Source organism: Rhineura floridana, chromosome 3 (assembly GCF_030035675.1).
Source record: "Rhineura floridana isolate rRhiFlo1 chromosome 3, rRhiFlo1.hap2, whole genome shotgun sequence".
NCBI lineage: Eukaryota > Metazoa > Chordata > Lepidosauria > Squamata > Rhineuridae > Rhineura > Rhineura floridana.
This window is the reverse complement of record NC_084482.1, coordinates 6,087,636-6,106,579: the sequence shown is the minus strand read 5'-3', so window position 1 is coordinate 6,106,579 and position 18,944 is coordinate 6,087,636. Positions and strand designations below refer to the sequence as shown.

At 44.2% G+C, this 18,944-nt stretch overlaps 2 protein-coding genes across 3 annotated transcripts in view; one reads left to right on the top strand and one right to left on the bottom strand.

Annotated features, from left to right (window-relative positions):
* The window catches only part of FGD1 (FYVE, RhoGEF and PH domain containing 1), a 57,920-nt gene extending 49,089 nt beyond the window's left edge, over positions 1–8,831 (top strand). Inside the window, exons 14-18 of the mRNA XM_061614123.1 lie at positions 128–217; positions 795–920; positions 1,398–1,556; positions 4,589–4,732; positions 5,085–8,831. Of these exons, the coding sequence (XP_061470107.1) occupies positions 128–217; positions 795–920; positions 1,398–1,556; positions 4,589–4,732; positions 5,085–5,336 (771 nt within the window). The 3' untranslated portion in view covers positions 5,337–8,831. The remainder of the gene's footprint in view (positions 1–127; positions 218–794; positions 921–1,397; positions 1,557–4,588; positions 4,733–5,084) is intronic.
* On the bottom strand, positions 8,628–18,944 carry TSR2 (TSR2 ribosome maturation factor). 2 transcript variants are annotated; one of them, XM_061614128.1, is made up of 5 exons: positions 18,833–18,944; positions 14,624–14,714; positions 12,535–12,626; positions 10,041–10,214; positions 8,628–9,495 (listed from the first exon to the last, which is right to left on the bottom strand). In XM_061614128.1, exons 1-5 carry the CDS (start codon positions 18,911–18,913, stop codon positions 9,385–9,387), a joined length of 549 nt encoding a protein of 182 aa, XP_061470112.1. In that variant the 5' UTR covers positions 18,914–18,944; the 3' UTR covers positions 8,628–9,384. The 2 variants fall into 2 exon arrangements, with proteins under 2 accessions (XP_061470112.1, XP_061470113.1); XM_061614129.1 differs by lacking the exon at positions 18,833–18,944 and adding an exon at positions 18,451–18,726.

Genomic DNA, 18,944 nt, shown 5'->3' with positions numbered 1-18,944 from the left:
CCTAAGCCTGCTTGTCCCTTCGTTGTGGCCCTTTTCCTCACTGAAGAAGGCTGAGATTCTGCTCCACTTCCCAGTTCAGAGGCCTGTTTATTTGTGATCACAAACACTCTATTGTTAAAACCATCAGGCGATACAAGCAACAATTCAGAAACACGAGCAGACTCTGGAGACGTTCAAGCAGCTGGTCAGTGAGGATGAAACACCACCCAATTCGCCAGTAAGTCCTAGCTTTGTGCGCATGTAATTGCAGGAATTTGATGACACAGTGTGTTTTAGTATGTCTGAACGTGGTCCAGTTGAGGGCTATTTCCAGTACTGTGGGTGCTTTAAAAAACTGCAGCAAAAGTAACCCAAATTCTGCAGCAAATCCCAGAATTCTGCAATCTGTATAAATTATGCTTTCTCTAATTTTGAATGGCTTAACTCTGCTTCACAGGACTGTGTAAAGAGCTGTACAGAGCACACTGAAGCCCTGCCCTCGGCCACTGCAAAGCTTGCTCAGTTATTCCTTTGGCTTCTGAGATTTCACTAGGCATTGCACATACATTCAAGCATATATCTTTTATCCCAAGGGCTAGAAATTTCCTGTTTTTTAAATCAAAGCCTCTTAAGAATCTGAGCTGAATTCTGAACCTACAGTACATTTTGAATCTTTTTTGCAGTTCTGTGGCCTTTTGATACTACATATAACCTTGGCTACTTACCTCTGAACATTGAGATTTTGGTCAGCTAGACGTAGAAGTCCACCTTTTGATGCATGGTACATATTACCTTTCTTCCTGTCCTGCATACAGGGGTGCGAGCTGGGCCGACGGGCACCCACACCAATCCGGGAAAAAGAGGTGACCCTTTGTATGCAATGCAAGGAGCCGTTCAATGCCCTCACCAAGCGGAGGCACCATTGCCGGGCCTGTGGCCATGTGAGTGTTTTGCAGCAGTGGGGCTGTGTTATTTCTCACTCCCCATTGCCCCCCTCGTTTCTTTCCCCTTTTCCCTACAGTAGCTTCCTTGGAGGGAGGGTGAAGTACACAACACATAATAAGCCAATCTGGTCTACAAGTTAATGTCTCCTCCTGAAACCTGTTGTCCAGAGTGTAGGTTTAAAAAATAATTTTAAAAAGTTGTCTGCCTGCAGGGAACTTTTCCTACCCTAATTCATCCATTGTGCCTGCCTATAGATCTCATTACATTTGGAGAGAGGTCTGAGGCATGTTCTAGAGCAGGGTAACCTTGAGGGCCACAGAAGGAGGAGGAAGAGGAGGAGGAGGCAGCGGTGGGGGAAAACCTCATGCCAAATCCAGGAAAACCTTTTAATCCTTGATTCTGCTGAATGTATAAGCTGGCTCTGAAGTCACTGACTGCCTTGCCACAGCTGATATCTCTCTGGCTCGTTGTAGGTTGTCTGTGGGAAATGTTCAGAGTTCCGGGCCCGCCTGGTGTATGACAACAACCGGCCCAACCGTGTCTGCACTGACTGCTACACAACGCTACAGGGCTCCCCTGCGAGTCCCATCCCACATCCCAATACACCTCAGCGTCGGAGATCCATTCTGGAGGTGAGATAGTCTCCCCATCTGAAGTCCTGTTGGTGGCAGAGCCATTTCTTCTGTTACTGGTTGGCTTACTTCAGTGCCACTTCTTGGAGAATCACCCCTCACTTTAGCCTGTCCTTTGCAGCTTCTCATGCAGCCTTATCAACTTTCTCTTTTCTGTGCTTCTTATAGCATTTTCCCCCCTGGGGACTCCTCCTTTGGATGCTGCACCCTAAAATGAGTGGCAAACCTGCCTGCATGCTGGCTTATGGTAAAATGAAGATGCACACTTCCATTTCCCTTCCATAAGCATCGTTCCAGGGCTGTGGAAGTATAGAAAGGCCACATAATGCAATATTGATCACAGAGTTCATTTTCCTGATTGTCTTGCTTTTCAGTGTAGCCATCAGATTCTTCAGAATAATGCTGTTTTTAAGTTTCTAGTCCTCCTGGTTGAGTCCCAATTCAAGGTGCTGATGCTAGTGCTTAACGCCTTAAATGACTTAGGGCCCAAATATCTGAAAGACTGCCTCCTTCCTTACAGACCCTCTCAGGTGTTGAGAATGGCAGAGCAGGCCCTCTTGGTAGTTCACCTGGCCTCAGAATTTCAGGGGGTGGTGGCCTGGAAGAGGGCATTCTCTGTAGTAGCCCCTAAGTTGTGAAAGCCCCCCCCCGAGTTGTGTCTACAACCTTCACTATACAGTTTTCAGCGAATGCTCTTCACCCTGGTCTTTGACACTTGAGAGATATATTTTTAGGACTCTTTCTAGTTGTAAATGTGTTTTAAACCGTTTTTAATATTTTATGTTGTTGTGACCTGTCCTGGGACCTTCTGGTGAGGAATGGATAATGAATTTTTTATTACTGCTATTATTATTACTGATGGCTCTCCAAAATGTCACGTACTGCTTTCTCCCAGCCCTGCTGCCTGAGGGTGCTTTTAACTTGGGAGAATTGAGGGACTGACCTGGGACCTTCTCCTTACAAAGAAATCATATGCTCTACCACTGAGCTAAAGTTGCAGATAATGAGCTTTTTAAAATAACATTTTTTAAAGAGTTTGCTGAAGTTAATGGAAACTCTAGGAGAGGCTCTCTGTACTTCCCCTTGTCCTGTTCTCTATCCTGCATGTGTAATTAGTTAATTATACCTACAGCCCACTTTATAGCCCTGAGAGGCTTTCAAAATGACTTACAAAATAAAGTCTCACTAGAAACTATATGGAATACGGAACCGGGATTATTCAGACTGCATTTCCTGCCCTCCTTGTCTTTCCTAAGTGTGTCTCACAAGGCAGCAGCTCCTATGAAAAGCATCTGAGGGCAAGGGGGTGGGGCTGAGCAGCTGGATCTCGCTCAGCCCGTGCTCGACACAGTCTTCCCTTATAGTCTCTCACCTCCTTCCCTTTCCCCTGTCCCATTTGGCATGCTATTTCCAACTAGGACAAAGTACTTAACCTCATGTGTATGCCATTGTTTTAATTTTATCTTTACTAATACTACAGAATGGAGTTTGTGGCAAATGAGTCAACTGTGGTTGACCTATTGGTGCAGATTTAAGTTGCTTACATTCTTAGAGAGATACTCAAACTATATTATGCCTGAATCTGGCTGATATCATCATCATCATCATCCTTTATTCAGGCTGTGAGCATCCTAGGTGTGTCTGGCTGGACTAAATGGATCTTTTTGACTGATGCAGCAAAGAGGCAATTGTGTTCTTATGGACTTTAATAAAAATAATACTTTAATAAATAATATATACATTCAGTTTTATCCTCTTCCTGCAAAGACCTCAGGGTGGTTAGTATGCATGGTCCACCATCACCGCTGCCATTTTATCCTCTCAACAGCCCTGTGAGGTAGGCTGGGCTGAGAGACAGTGACTGGCTCAATATCAATAACTACTGAGCATCATGGCTGAGTGGGGAGTTTAACCTGGGTCTCCCCAGAACTAGTCTGACATTCTAACCCCTGCACTTACCATGAACAAAGTTTTTATAAAGAGTTTTGTGTTCTCTTGTTCTACATACAGAGCCGTGTGCACACTGGGATAAATGCATCTATTAAAATTCTATGCTAAGTAATCCAAATTCTGCAGCATGATAATTGAAAATTCTGAAGCCTCTTTACTTTATGGAAGTTAAGCAAATTTGCATGCTTTCTTTTAGTTAGTGTGATTTATCTTGCAGTGCGTACATTTTGCATAATTTGTACTGCTTCTGGAAACCTTTAGAAGGGAGATTCATAGCAGAGATGCCCCATCATCAATACCACTGGAAATCTTATTTGCAATTCCTCTGGCTTCTCAGATTTTACCCACGTGCTTTCTGGCATGTCTTTGCAATCATAAGAGCTGGAAACTTGCTTTTTCTTGTCTTTTAAATGAAAGCTGAGTGCTCAGGAAGCTGAATTCTGCAGCTTTCCCCAACTTTTGTCTGTAACTGTGCACTGTCTCCACCACCAATGACTATGTAGAAGTCCGCATACTGATATTGGAAAGGGCAAGAATGGCCAGATATAGTAACTCATCTATCCTGCCATTCCTCCAGGAGGCTCAAGCTGACTTACATGGTTCTCCCTCACCAACAACAGAGGTTAATTTGAGGTTACTCAGTGAGCTTCATGATTCAGTGGAAATTTGATCCTAGATCTTCCCAGTCCTAATCCAGCACTCTAACTACTATACTGCACTGGCTAGCCTTAATAACACAACACAACCAGAGCCAACAGGTTCAAATTGCAAGAAAGGGCATTTCAACTAAGCATTAGGAAGAACTTCCTGATTATACAAGTTGTTTGACAGTGGAATAGACTGACTTGGAAAGGTGTCATACTCTTCCTCATTAGTGGTTTTTAAGCAGAGACTGGCTGGTCACCTGCTGGGAGATGCTGTAATACTAGATTTCCTACAGGGGGGTTGCACTAGATGGCCTTTTGAGATCCCTTCCAACTTTATGACTCTGAATGACATAGTTATGTCCTGTGCTGATGGGCTGGCTGGTACTGGTGAATAGGACTGTGGACCTTACAATTATCTCTCTGGCCCTTCTGCAGAAACAGGCTTCTGTGGTGGCAGAGAACAGTGTGATCTGCAGCTTCTTGCACTACATGGGAAAAGGAGGGAAGGCCTGGCACAAAGGCTGGTTTGTCATCCCTGAAAATGAACCCCTGGTGCTGTACATCTATGGAGCCCCACAGGTATGGCTACACCACTCCATTCTGCTGCCCACTGCTTCCTATTTGCGATCTCAGTCTGGAAGGAAAGAACAAGGTGAGGCTATGTATTGCCTTAAAGCAGGGATGGGGAACCTGTGGTCCTCCTGATGATGTTGGACTCCAACTCCTATCAGCCCAAGCCAGCATGGTTAATGATCAGAGATGAGAGCTGTTGCACAACAGCAGCTGGAAGACAAAAAATTCTCCATCCCTGACGTTAAAGTATATTTCTGCCCGGTGCTGGGAGGATAGAATACTATGCTCTGCAGGCAATTCATAGCCTGGCCTTTTTTTTTTTGCATCCTGACCTATCGTCCTGTCCCTCCTTCTGCAGGACGTCAAGGCCCAGCGCTCGATGCCTCTGATTGGTTTTGAGGTGAACCTGCCGGAACCCGGTGAGCGGGTGGATCGACGTCATGCCTTCCGGATCAGCCAGAGCCACCTGTGCTGGTATTTCAGCCCCGAGACTGAGGAGTTACAGCAGCGATGGATGGAGGTGCTGAGCCGGGCAGGCCGTGGAGAAGAAGGCAAGGGACCGCCTTCCATCCTGGAGGCAGATGAGGATACAGAGGCAGAGAGAACCTAGATGTGGAGACTGGGCAATGAGGAATTAACAGACTGCCCGCTTTGGGAACTTGTTCACCATTCTCTGATCAGTATACTTGAACATTTCTCTCTCTCTCTCTCACTTTCTGGCACTTTCTCCCCTTTATTTCCTAGTCAGCATTAATAGGGCCACCTCTTGCCTTTTTGTGATAAAAAAAAAAGACCTGTCCTCAGCCACAAGGTTTCCAGCCATTCCCAGCTGCAGAGGTGATGCACGCAACATGCACTGACTCTTACTCTAGGCCAGTTCGTCTTCCTAGCTGTAGCAGCATATGGGAACCAACACCTCCAATTCTTTTCTTTCCTCCCACCCTCTATTCAGGGAGAAATGGATCTGAGCAGGTGGATGTCTTCCTTCCAACATGCGCTTCCCCCTCGTTTGCGTTTTGGACCAAGATCTGTTCTTCCAGTCCTCACTGCTTATTTAGCACTTACTGAACATATGTCCACTGCAGTGTTTTAAAGAATTTGTGGGGTGGTGGTGAGAGATTTTATCATCGGCATGGAACCAATTATTTCAGTGTAATGCAGGCAGCAGGGGCAGGGGAGAGAGAATGAGGGGGTCCCCCTGTCAAGCATTTGTCTGCCTTGTTGGTAACCCTCCTTCCTTTATCTGTGTGAGACTAGGTGGCATTTTGGCTTTTGTGATGTTTCCTCACACTGCTGACCACTTTCAGACCCCAAAGGCTGATTTGAGCCTGCCTCAGAATTAGCAGATGGACCATCATGACTTTAAGTCTCTCTCATAACAGGACCAGCTTTGATTAAGCCCCTCTAGGCTGGGATGTGGGAACCAGTTTAAAGACGAAAAATGAGCCAGGCTTCTTTTCCTTGCTACAGTAGATGGGGTTCCCTCTTGCTGATAAGGCAATCCTCTGGGACCACAGTGATGAGTTGCTGCCATATTCTCCCATTCACTGTTTCTTCCTCTACCATGCTGTGGATCCGAGGGCAGAATCCACCCAAGAGTTCTCCTGTGCAAGCCTTGCTATAGTGCATGGAGCTGCACAATGGTGTAGGTAACATTATTTCTGTAATAATCACTCTTCCACATTGTGTTTGGGATTTTTTTTATAAATGTCAAATTATGCTCCAAGGTGCTTTCAACACATGAAAGTATGCAATAAAATTGCAGACAAGGCCACTTAAATCAAACAATAAAAATAGAGAAGCAGCTGCCAATAATTGATCATGTCAAAGAAATGTGGAAAATGTAATCTTCAGGAGCGTTTAGTTAGCAGGGAACAGACATACTGAGAGGGAGAAAAGTCCCCCATGGAGCATCCTGTCAAAGCGTTGCCTCCTGACACTACAAAGGGATGTATGCCTAAACCAAGTTAGAGATATAACATTTCTGGAAATGTTGAAGCCATAGAAGAAAAACCTTCCTCCCTTCCCTATTTTTTCTGAGGAAAAGCAGAATTTTTGGGGAAGCTGAATATGTGCAATATTTTTTTCAAACTTATTTTTGGCTTTAATGTGCAACTTCATTAAGATATACAATTACCCATGCTGATTAGTGGTGCTTACTCCCAGGTAACCATGCATAGGATTGCAGCTTTGAAAGTATAGATGCCATTCAGTGCAATCCTATACATGTCTACTGAGAACTAAGCCTGATTATTCTGGTAAGTGGGTGAAGGATTGCAGAACTGTAGGGTGGGAAATCAGGTCATTAGATACAGAAGATTTGCTTCTATTATCTCCAAACTTGATCAAAGGTCATCAGAAAAAGGAAAGCAACAATTCACTCTATAGGCCACTGTTAATATTGCAGATCAGAGGTGAGGCTGGTTTGGATTTCCAGTCAAAAAGGTCCCCATATCTTTCAGATTGCAGTAAAGGTCCATCTCTTTAAATTGCCTCTTTACATCTCCCAGATCAAATCAAGCATTTAGGTGGATGCAAAAGCCAACCACGTTCAACTGGATTGTATATAGACTGGTTGCATTTATAAATGTTCAAAAACAAATTGCACATGAAGTAAGAGCAGGTTTGATGCTAGTTTTGCTACTCAGAACAAATCCTGAGCTCAGTATCCTTTAATTCTAAATATATTTCTTTTGCACAAGGATCTGGTTGGTGGATCTCAGGGTTCTAGTTAAAAAGAAAAGTAGATCCCACAAGGCTGAAGTCTGCCCACCCATGGTCTAGCCTGCTGTTCATGCTACATCATTGGTTTTATTGTGGGATTGGTGCTCCTCATGCATGCATTTTTTGCAGCGTCCATATAACATCTTCATCAAAATGTGAGACCCCCCCATTTAATCTGGATTTATCCTTTTTGATGAAAATCCAGTAAGTTAGAAAAACCTGTTGCTAATGACCAATTAACAATTAAGCCCACTCCTTAAAATACCCCATTTTCCATTTATTTCAAAATTCATTTCAGTATTAACGTAAGAATTGCCTTGCTGACTCAAAGGCAGGCTCACCTAATGCAGTAGTTCCCAAACGTTTTCCCCCATGGCCCACTTGAAAATTGCTGAGGGTCTTGGCAGGTTGCTTACTGATTTTTTTTGCCTGTTGTACCAATAGTAATGTGCTAGATGCATGATTTTTAATTGTATTTTTATAGACATGCTGTGGACCACCTGAATGAAGCTCGTGCACCACTGGTGGTCTGTGGACTGCAGTTTGGGAACCCCCAATCTAATATTTCATTTTGTCTTTAGAGAGACAGATGGGTAGGGTGTAACAGCAACAGCTATTCCTGTTCTTCGATTTTACTATCTGGTGCTCAGAGTGATACACTGAAATTCTATTTGCCTACCACAGCTAATATACAGCCATCAACAAGGCTTAGCAAATACAATGGCTTTGAACAGCCAAACCCCATGCCATATAGAATAGGGTGCTTGTGCAGATGCTCAGTGGATTTTGCCAAAGGAGGGGGTTGTTACTATAAGGGGCAGAGAAAACCTGAAAGACACACATACACTATTCTCAAATGTAGTTGCTTTCCCTCGATACGGTGCACTTAAAAACAATTGATGTTATTAAGTTCTCTTCTGATCCTTATTGAATTATTGTGGAGTTTCCTATGACCCTTCCAATATTTTTCTCTCTCCCCCTCCGTATCCTGTTTCAACTTACATGTGGGGCTTCCTTTTCAAAAACTGACCCATTGGCCTGTTTATGTAGGGCTCCTGGTGGTGCCTATCTCTATTCTTTGTCATTCTTTCCCCACCCACCCCTCCCCACCGTGGTGTAGAGGTAGTGCATGTAACTTTCATATTAAAAAAGTCAGTATTAAGGGATATACAAAATCTTACCAAAATAATATTTTATTGTTGCTCATATACAGTGGCTGGCCACTACAGAGGTTAGGAAAGGGGAACTTCTATTGAGAGAAGTGCCCTATCCCACAACCAAGGATTTGTGTATTGTCCATGTTACTTTCTAGTTTTGTTGTTGTATTTTGTTTTCCATTGTCCATAATTTTTTTTAAATACACGATTTTGTTTTTCTGTTACTGCTTATCTATCTCTTTGAATAAGCTTGAGGCCACAGTCCTTTCAGCAAGGAGGGTGGTGGTGGGAAAGATACTGGCCTGATTTAGTCTTCTGAAAGTGGCAATGGATACCTTGAAACCAGTGCCTCGCCACAGAGGAAGGCGTTTCCCTGCAAAAGGATCTATGTTACTGATGCAACAACCCTTTCAAACCATGGGATGGCCAAGGTGGAAGGTGGTCTTCTGTTCGTTGAAAAGGAAATGGCTTCAAGGAACTTCAACCCTTTATGCATCTGAGCCTGTGTGCCACTCAGTATAGGACGGCGTTTACCAAGTCAGGAGCAGAGGGACAAGCAGCAGCGTCTACGCAATGTGCTTAGGCCTGTGCAGGAGCCTGATGCACCAAGACTGAAAATATCTTCGCCACCTAAGTTGCTCCTTTCAACACTTTGTAAAGAAATACCCAAGCCTAGGGGGTGGCGTTGGGAAGGACCCAGTTCCATTTCTCCAACCCTGTCCCGGCTACACCAGTTCAAGCAAAACTGTTGCAGTCATGGTATTTATCCTTTGCTCTTCATTTTTTTTTCCTCACCAAGGTCCAACCATCTTCAACATCTGCGTCTGAAGAAGGAGGTGGGCTGGGTTGTGGTCCACTCATGCTGGGAGAGGCACTGCAATCCATGGCCTGGGTAGGGGAGAAAAATGAGACAATGTCAGTGATTGGATGTAATCACCATCTTCTAGGACGTCACACAATTACTTTTTTTAAGGTTCTGGGCTGAAGACCAGTTTCTATCCCCATTGTTTGAAAAATACAAAAAGGAATAGTCCCTAGGATTTCAAGCAAACATGCTTAACAGCAGGCTCTCCCTGAGCAAGCCTAAGGACGCATGATTCTCATGTCCATCCAACCAACTGCAATTTTAAAAACTCCACTGAATTAAATAGCCAGTTCCTAAATCTCATCATCTGAAAAGTTTAGATGGGGCCTACATAAAAGGCTCCAGTCTTCAGGACCATTGTTCTGCACTATGAAGGTTAGTTATCCATCCTTCATGGCATTCAGTTGTGTTTCCCTTCTCTTCCCATTCTCCTGCCATCCTACTGAGTTCCAAATTCTGAAGAAACTGAAATCAGGTTATGAAAAAAGCCGGCAGATCAGAGGTTATGCAAAACAAGTCACAGATGGGGGTCACAGTTTTACTTTTCAGTGCAGGTGATTTGCTGTACCTCTTCCTCGGTCTCCTGATCCTCCTCGCTGCTGCTTTCTTCCACTGGTTTTGATTTTGCAGCTGCCACCTTTGCCTCTTGCTTCTTCTGAGCCAGCTGGACAATGGCTTCATGCACTGCTGCTCCATCTCCCTGCTGGCACTGACTGAAGAACAGGCACAGTTGCTGGCTTACCTACAGCGTGGGAAGAGGGTCGTCTTTTTCCATGATCAGCACACAAGAACTTTCCCAGGGCTAAGCAATGCAGCCATGCCTACTCTAGTGCTGGCACTAGAACCACATCTTCATCAGATCACACACAGCTCCCAGAGTAGAGAACCAAACCCAGACGTTTGTGCTGTTAAAGTATCTGCATGTCTACTGCTAAAGCTGGCAGTTGTTTTATTATACATTTATTAATACTAACAAAATACAGCAAGATATAGGGCAAAAAGAATGCCACTTGTAGTGGGGAATAGCTGGTTCCATCTGCAAGTATTAAGAGGGCTGAGCCTGGATCAGAAGCGCTCTCATGAGTTGTTTTGGACCCAAATGCTACTCGATGAGCAAGTCACAAGGTCTTGACGTGCCCCACCCCTCCTAAGAAGAAAGGAGGGGTTGGCTTACAAGCCCCTCCTTCTAGGACATTCTCTCTTTTCATGCTGGGAGAAGCTTCTGCCAACTTCTTCAGCTGGGAAGCTAGACCTCCCACCAAGCCAAGTTACTAGGTGAACTGTGATTGCTTTATGAGTAATTTACACTCCCTCAGAAACAATGCCATTTTCTAAGTCGGAGAGCCATAAAGTTATTTGGCCAAAACAGGCACCACTAGTGACTGCCTGACCTTCAGACAGAGGGCATTCTAGGAAAAAAGGAAGGCTCTCCAGCACAACTGCCCCACAAAAACAAGTGTCAAGAATTGCAGTCTTGACATAAACACATCCCTCCAGTGTCATAATCTGGAAATCTAGCAAAGATCATTCTTAGCTTTCCAGAAGGCAGATCTGTTGAAATCGCTTTCACTGCAATGGTCACTTTGTAGCCATTCAGACTCTGCGGAACAATCTGGAATTTAGACCTAAGTGAAAATCAGTGTTCCATAATTGTCTTTGTAATTACAGCTTAGTAGCTTAAGCTCATCGATATTAAATATATCATGAAATCCGTAAGAGTATAAGAACAGGCCTGCTGGATCAGGCCAGTGGCCCATCTAGTCCAGCATCCTGTTTTCACAGTGGCCCACCAGATGCGTATGGGAAGCCTGCAAACAGGACTGCAGTACAAGAGCACTCTCCCCGCTTGCAGTTCCCAGCTACTGGTATTCAGAGGTATACTACCTTTGATGGCAGAGGCAGAGCACAGCCATCACAGCTAGTAGCCATTGACAGTCTTATCCTTCATGAATCTGTCTAATCCTCTGTTAAAGCCATCCAAGTTGATGGCCTTCACTTCCTCTAGTGAGAGCAATGGACATTACATTTTTATCCCATCCTTCCTTCAAGGAGTTCAGAGTGATATACATGGTGCCCCCCTCCTCCCCATTTCATCCTTGCATTAATCCTCTGAGAAAGGCTGAGCCGAGAGGCAGCAACTGACCAGAAGTCACACAGGAAATTCTGCAGCTAAGCAGGTCTCCCTAGTCTTTAATGCTAGCTGCTATACCACACTCACTCCCAAATGACTGGATACACCTGATCCTACTAAAAGAAAAGCAAAAACATGTTTTTAAAATCGTTCTAGCAAACAGCTTAGGTAGTGTTTTAAGACAGGATTTCTTGCTCTGGAAACAACCAACAAGAACTCTGGCTTTCTTCATTATACTACCCTGTGCAGTGCAAAACGTTTGGAAAAACTCAGCTCTCGGGATCTGGAATGCAACTTGATCTGACACCTTCCTTCTCTGTTGTGGATTTACAGTACTTTAGTACATGTAGCAAGAGTGCCCCACAGTGGTAAATTGCAATCGGATCAGCCAGGAGGCAAGAGTCAGTTAAAATGTCTAGGTCGCGGCTGGATTATATGAAAGAAGATATGGATACAGTTGAAAGGGAGGTGGGACAAAGAAAACAACCTTTTCCTCTAAGGTAGAGCTGGAAAACCTTTGGCCCTCTGGATGTTGTTGGACTCCAACTCCCATCAGCTCCAGACAGCATGGCCAATGGCCAGGGATGATGGGAGATGTAGTCGAACAACATCTGGAGGGCCACAGATACCCCAGCCCTCCTCTAAGGGCAGAAGAATTTATTTTTTAAAAAAAGAGGAATTAGTTTGCTGTGATTGTGCTGCAAGGTCCAACATTAAGTCCAAAGTGCATCCTTCACTGAGCCTGAACTTGATCTCTATGGTTGCAGAGTTTGGTTTTGCAGGAAGCAGCCAAAAGAGACATGGCCTGTGAAATTACCTGTACAGTCTCTAAGAGCAGGAGATGCTTTCATCCCAATAGTATATATACATATCTCAAAGAGGCCTTAGAAAGCAGGTGCAGGGGAGAGGGAAGGGAGGGTCTTGCATATACCTGAACCAAGCTTCCATCTTCTATCATAGTGTCAAATTCATTGTTCATCAACTCAGCAAGGAAGTCTTCTATCTCTTCTGGCTCTAAGTCAGCTGCAGAGGAGATGGGCAAGGAGTAAAATATTGTATTGTAAAGAGGGAAGATTTCAGTAATGCTAATGGCCAGAAATTCCATAAGAGATGCTCTAAAGCAGGGCTGGGGAACCTGTGATCCCTCCCAGAAGTTGCTGAACTACAACTTGCGTGTAGTGGTTTGAGAGTTGGACTGGAACCTGGGAGACCAGGATTCAAATGCCCACTCAGCCATGAAGCTCAGTGGGTGACCGTGGGCCAGTCACTGTCTCTCAGCCTAACCAACCTTACAGGGTTGTTGTGAGGTTAAAAACAGGAGGAGGAGAACCATGTTTGTATGCCACCTTAAGCTCCTTGGAGGAAAGGTGGATTAAAAAATGTAATAATAAAATCCCTCACTGCTAGCCATGGGGTGATGGGAGTTGGGAGTCCAACAACACCTGCAGAACCACAGGTCCCTCCATCCCTGCCTTAAAGGAACAGAATCAGGTTCACAGACAGTGCCCTGCCCAAGAGAACCCCAAAAGCCCTTCCTGAGCTCCCAGCCTCTCTGTAAGAACATAAGAGCCTGCTGGATGAGGCCAGTGGCCCATCTAGTCCAGCATCCTGTTCTCACCGTGGCCAACCAGGTGCCTGGGGGAAGCCCGCAAGCAGGACCCGAGTGCAAGAACACTCTCCCCTCCTGAGGCTTCCGGCAACTGGTTTTCAGAAGCATGCTGCCTCTGACTAGGGTGGCAGAGCACAGCCATCACGGCTAGTAGCCATTGATAGCCCTGTCCTCCATGAATTTGTCTAATCTTCTTTTAAAGCCATCCAAGCTGGTGGCCATTACTGCATCTTGTGGGAGCAAATTCCATAGTTTAACTATGCGCTGAGTAAAGAAGTACTTCCTAACTCATATGTGTCAAGAAGTACTTCACTAACTCTCTCTTGTCAGAGCTGGACACAAGAACCCTTGGCCCCAGAGCTTGGTTAAATCACATGCCCCTCCTGGGATCCAAGTCAATTGTACTTAGCTACCGAGTGACACTTCCAGTTTACATGATGAAACTGTAATAAAGACAGCTCTCCCGTGTTTGTTTTTGTCTGCTTCGTTTCAGAATGTTCAGGCAGGTTTTCTTGACCTACCAATGTTCACTGATAATGAGGACCCTGATTTACGGTAACACTAAATGAACAAGCTGCTTTACGTGTTGTGCCAAGCAGCTCTCTTGCTACTGCTGCTGCTTCTAGGACACAGTGAGACCAGCTTGACTTGGGTTAGCTGCCATGTCACGAAGTAAGATCAGGGACTCCTCACTGTGTGGTGCCACACACAAGACAGATCCAAACAAGGCTGGGACTCTCCAGTTCTCACGAACGATGAACAGAACCCAGTTTGGTGTTCCATCTTTTACTGCAGTGGGGTAGGATGTCTTTATTATTGTTGTTCATGGGCAAACACTTTTATTACTGTTACATGTTAGGGATTTTAAATATTTAAGAAGGTGTTCTGTATTTTATTATTTTGTAATTCGCTTTGAAACATTTTGTAAAAAGTGATGAACAAATATAACCACAGCTGTACCCCATCCAACATCTGTCCCTATCTTGGATATACCATAGCAGGCAAAAGAGGAACAGTCCATTTCCCACGGAGTCTGTCATCTGACTCAATGTAACAGGGGTGGAGAACCTTTTTCAGCCCAAGGGCCACATTCCCTTCTAGGCAACGTTCTGAGGGCCACATGCTGGTGGTGGGTGGGGCAAGTGGCAAAAATTAGGTGGGGCAACAAATGTAAATGTTACCTTTTGTACAACGGGCTTGTTTTTCCACATGCTCACTCACCCCTCCCTATCCTCCATCCAGGCAAACAAGAGGCATTATTAGAGCTTAAGGACACATTCCAGCCAGGCAAAGACACACTGGGTGAAAAGGAGGGTCAATGAGGGGTGTGGCCTTTGGAAAGTTCCAAGGAGGTTCCTGGGCCTGAGGTTCCCCACCTCTTCAGTAGAACATTCTTACTTAGGTACCTCACCATTGCTTTGGAAGTATTGTTCCACAGCCCCCACCATCCATTCAGCTTTCTCTTGGCTGTATGCTCCTCCAAAGCCATTTTCAACTGCGATCTGCATCAGAAGAAGACAAAGCCACATTCATAAAAAGCAGCTGGACAGTTCTGCAGGAACAAGCTCACAGGTAATGAGGTGAAGCTGCTTAGGGTGAAGACAGAAATATTAGGAGTGCTGGAGCTGGTCTGATACATTGTTCCCTGCCCTCAAACTTGCACACAGGATGACATCCAACGTTAATCACAGTCAGCGTAGAGCCACCGAAATCAAAGGACTTAAAACAAAACTGTTGTTCAGGCATTCTGCTTGGTTTCAGGAACTAAATTAGGGAAAAGCTACTTCCTTCCTCTGACACAGATTTGTTATGGCTATGATGGGCACCTACTAGGTAGCATCTGTGACATCACCACCACTGCCTCCAAAAATCCCTGGAGCATTAATATTTTTTCATATAAGATGGAGAAATATATATGGGTAAACATTTATGCATCTCATATGTGTCAAGATAGTCTGTCTAAAGCGTAAGAGTAGAACTCACTGTAAAATAAAAGAGTTTACTACATCTTCACCTCTGGTTATTTCAAAGCTCCTAGTTCTTCAAAGATATGCAGCATTAAGAACATCAGACCTAAGGCCTATCTCGTCCAGCATCCAGTTTACTACAGTGGTGAACCAGATGCCTATAGGAAGCCCACAGCAAGACAGGAGAGCAATAATGCTTTTCCACTGTTGTTCCCCAGTGACTGGTATTCCAAGAGACATGTTTGCAGCCAGTAGTCACTGATACATCTTATCCTCCATGAAATTTGTTTAATCCCCTTTTAAAGCCAACTAAGTTGGCGGCCACCACAACATCTTGTGGAAGCAAATTCCAACTACGCATTGTTTGAAGAAGTTACTTCCTTTTGCCTGGCATGTTTATTAAAATGTCAGTCCCACTATGTTTATGTCCAGGTAAGCGTTCATCGGAATATAGCCAAAGTTTCCACCTGTATTGTGTTCCTTCAGGTTGTTTTGGGTTACCAAAGATGAGATGCAGACAAGAGGTTTGCTTACAAAGAGTTAAAATTTATTGAGTAACTTACAAGCATACAGCCAAGTAGCCCAATAAAAGTGGATCAGCCACACAGCTCTGCAGTAGCTGGTGTCAGACTGAACACCCCATTGGGCACAAGAAACACTTTTATGGCATAAAAGTTGGCATACAACTATTAGGATTACATAAATGACTAATGAGCATACAGACATCAAAATAATATGGCACCTGTTGCCTATAACTGGCTATTCTGACCTTGTTACAGGACACCTTCAAAAGCAGACTAATTGCTAGAAAACTATATTATCTTAACTGAAACACCCTGACATCCTTCCTTGGCAAACTATATGCCTACCATATCATTATCTCATTCTCTGCTAACAAGCAACTACTGCCCTATCTGGTCAGTGACCGTCCCTTGACTTGTCCACCTGTTGTTAACGAGCAACTGCTGCCCTATCTTGTCACTGACCGTCCCTTGACTCATCCACCTGTATGCACAACTGATAATCTTAGCCTTGACCAGATGCCTAACGATGCTCCTTTCATGTTTTGAGGTAACAAGGTACCTTCCCAGCATCATATTGGGCAAGCCATCATGTCCTCATTAGAACACCTAGATAAGATCCCAGGTGGTCATGAGGTGATCTGGCATACCCAAGGATGCTGGGGCTCTAAAGGGGAATACCATCCTTTAGGCTAACTAACAAATACATATTGAATATATCTTGCTATAGGCCTCTACTTGCTTGCTGGGATAATATACAGGAATAATAGACTGGTACAGGGTATACGTGTATTAATTTTTCTAGTATGTGAATCAGGTGCACATATTTATTTAGTGAATTTATATCCAAGGGTAGAGCATACCATCCAACTGTACCTGTTAAGCACCAGTTGTGCACTTTGCTTATCAGCAAAGGGGTTAAATGTGGTACCAAAGAGTTCTAAATTCTGAAAGTTATATGGGATTATATTTGTATGCCATATTAAAACATTTAGAGATTTATGGCTTCTATATGGGAAGATGTGCATTTTTCTAGGTACATTTTGAAGCTGAGAATTCAATCTTTGTTAAGAGTGTGTTGGCCATGCAGAACCTAAGAAATTGATTCATTCACTTTAACTTCCCCCATACTTGTTCTAAATACATGCAAAGTAAGAACTGTGCTCAGAATGATGTGGGGTGGAAAATTTTCCATTTCATAAGAATATTAGTAATAATGAATGGATGCCAACTGGAAAACAGTTTTGGGCAAGCTTGGCAGTTTCAACATTTTCAGCTTTGTTAAATACAAGTAAACTAAACATGTTAAATTAGATCACTTTCTAGGATGGGATGGGGAACTTTTTTCAGCCCAAGGGCCACATTCCCTTTGGGGGGGCACATACCAGTGGTGGGCAGGACCCAGAGGTAGCAGCGAGCTGAACAATAAATGTGAATTTTACCACTGTAGAGTAGGCTAGCTTCCACACCCACCCACTCTATCTTCTATTTAGTAGGCTAGTTTACATACACACACCCCACTCTATCTTCCATTCAAGCAAGAGGCATCATCAGAGTTCAAGACACATCCCACCCAAGCAAAAACACTTGAGGGTGCAAAACAGAGCTGGTGAGGGGTATGGCCTGAGAAAAGTCCCACAGGTGAAACAGAGACCTGGAGGACCACATTTGCCACCCAGGCCACAGGTTCCCCCTCCCTGTTCTAGGACATCAAACAATTTCCAATGCAAACTGAAAAAATCTGATGCAAATTACCCTAGTTTGCACAGGAAAAAATCCATTTCAAAATTCTGGAAAACCCACATCACTGCAAAGGTAGGAGGAATTAAAGTAAAAATGAAATGCTTTGCTAATGTGAAATGAAGTCACAGTGAAATGTTTCCAGCATTCAGTAATGTGCACGCAAAAAACCAGAGAAGATGCTTTTACAGCCTGATCCTATGCATGTTTATTCCATGGAGTTCAACAGAACTTCCTTATAAGAAAGGGCACACAGCATTGCAGACTTACTGTCAGGTGAAAATGCCCTCCGTGGTTTCTGACTTTTAGTAAGCAAAACTCTAGCTGAGTAATGGCTGAGGTAATGAATTACCGGATCACCTCCAGAGTCAGGACATCATCTATTTAAATTCCAGGGAGACAGCTTCTTAAGTTGGTTGCAACTAAAAGTGCTTCTCTCTCTCTCTCTCTCTCTCTCTCTCTCTCTCTCTCACACACACACACACACACACACACACACACACACACTCACACTCTCCCTCCCTCCCTCCCTCCCTCCTGTGGGAATTTGGTAGTTTATCTACATTTGTTATTCTACCTGGATCACATAGGTAGCTTAGCAGTGATTTGGGACAGCAGCATGGCATGTCAGAGTGTTATACGTATATAATTCACCATTTGGTGAAATAAATAGTGTTTTATACTGAATGTATAGCATGGCAATAAGCAAATATTCCATTAAATATTTTCAGAATATTCCCTACAGTTCTACAAGTACATTATCCTGAAATGCCATATATTTGATTATTTTTGCAGTCACACAACTTATGGCCACCAAGGAGCAGTTGCAAGATTTATTGTGCAAGATTCAGTTTCCAACACTCCTGTACAGTTCTGCGTATCAGACAGTGATGTAGCTGTCCTGTACCCACTTGCCTGGGAGTACGCCCTAAGTGAGTTCAGTGAAACTTACTTCTTAACAGACATGTATAGGTTTGCGCTGCGAGCCCATTAAATTCAGCTAAACTTACTTCGACCTCAGTCTCCCAACGGGTCATTTTGCTCAACTTGTGCAAATTCACATTTCAGGTATAAATCCAGTCCACACATCAGCAACCAAAGCACACAATAAAAACGTATAAAGTAAGCTTCCGTCTGCTGGAGAAATCACGCACAAAGACAGCCCAGCAAATTCTGCCTTTCTACTCTTAACCGAACTCATAGGAAACACTAGAATGTGAGCGAGCGCCCCATTGCTGGAACCCTGTGCCTACATGAAGGAGAGGCAGTTGCCACATGTTCGCCCTCCAGATATGGGCTTTGCCCTTTTATGACGTCCCCAACATTCCTCCCCCAGCACGCTCAACGATCTCGTCCCCTCCATTTTTTCTGTCTATGGTGACTAAATCCTACCTGCAAAACAGGCCAGCTACCCAACACAGCCTCCACTCCCTTTCTGAATAGGCCACGTGCTTCCTCCCTCGGAGTCGCCATAACAAGCTGCAGTCAGAAAATCGATCGCAGA

Bases quoted from the DNA above. Each gene is read 5' to 3' on its own strand.
- TSR2 (XM_061614128.1), bottom strand. From the start codon at position 18,913: ATGGCGACTCCGAGGGAGGAAGCACGTGGCCTATTCAGAAAGGGAGTG. The intron at 12,627-14,623 runs GTGAGGTACCTA...TCTCCTCTGCAG, and splicing joins ACAATACTTCCAAAGCAATG to CTGACTTAGAGCCAGAAGAG. The intron at 10,215-12,534 runs GTATATGCAAGA...CCCACGCTGTAG, and splicing joins AAGATGGAAGCTTGGTTCAG to GTAAGCCAGCAACTGTGCCT.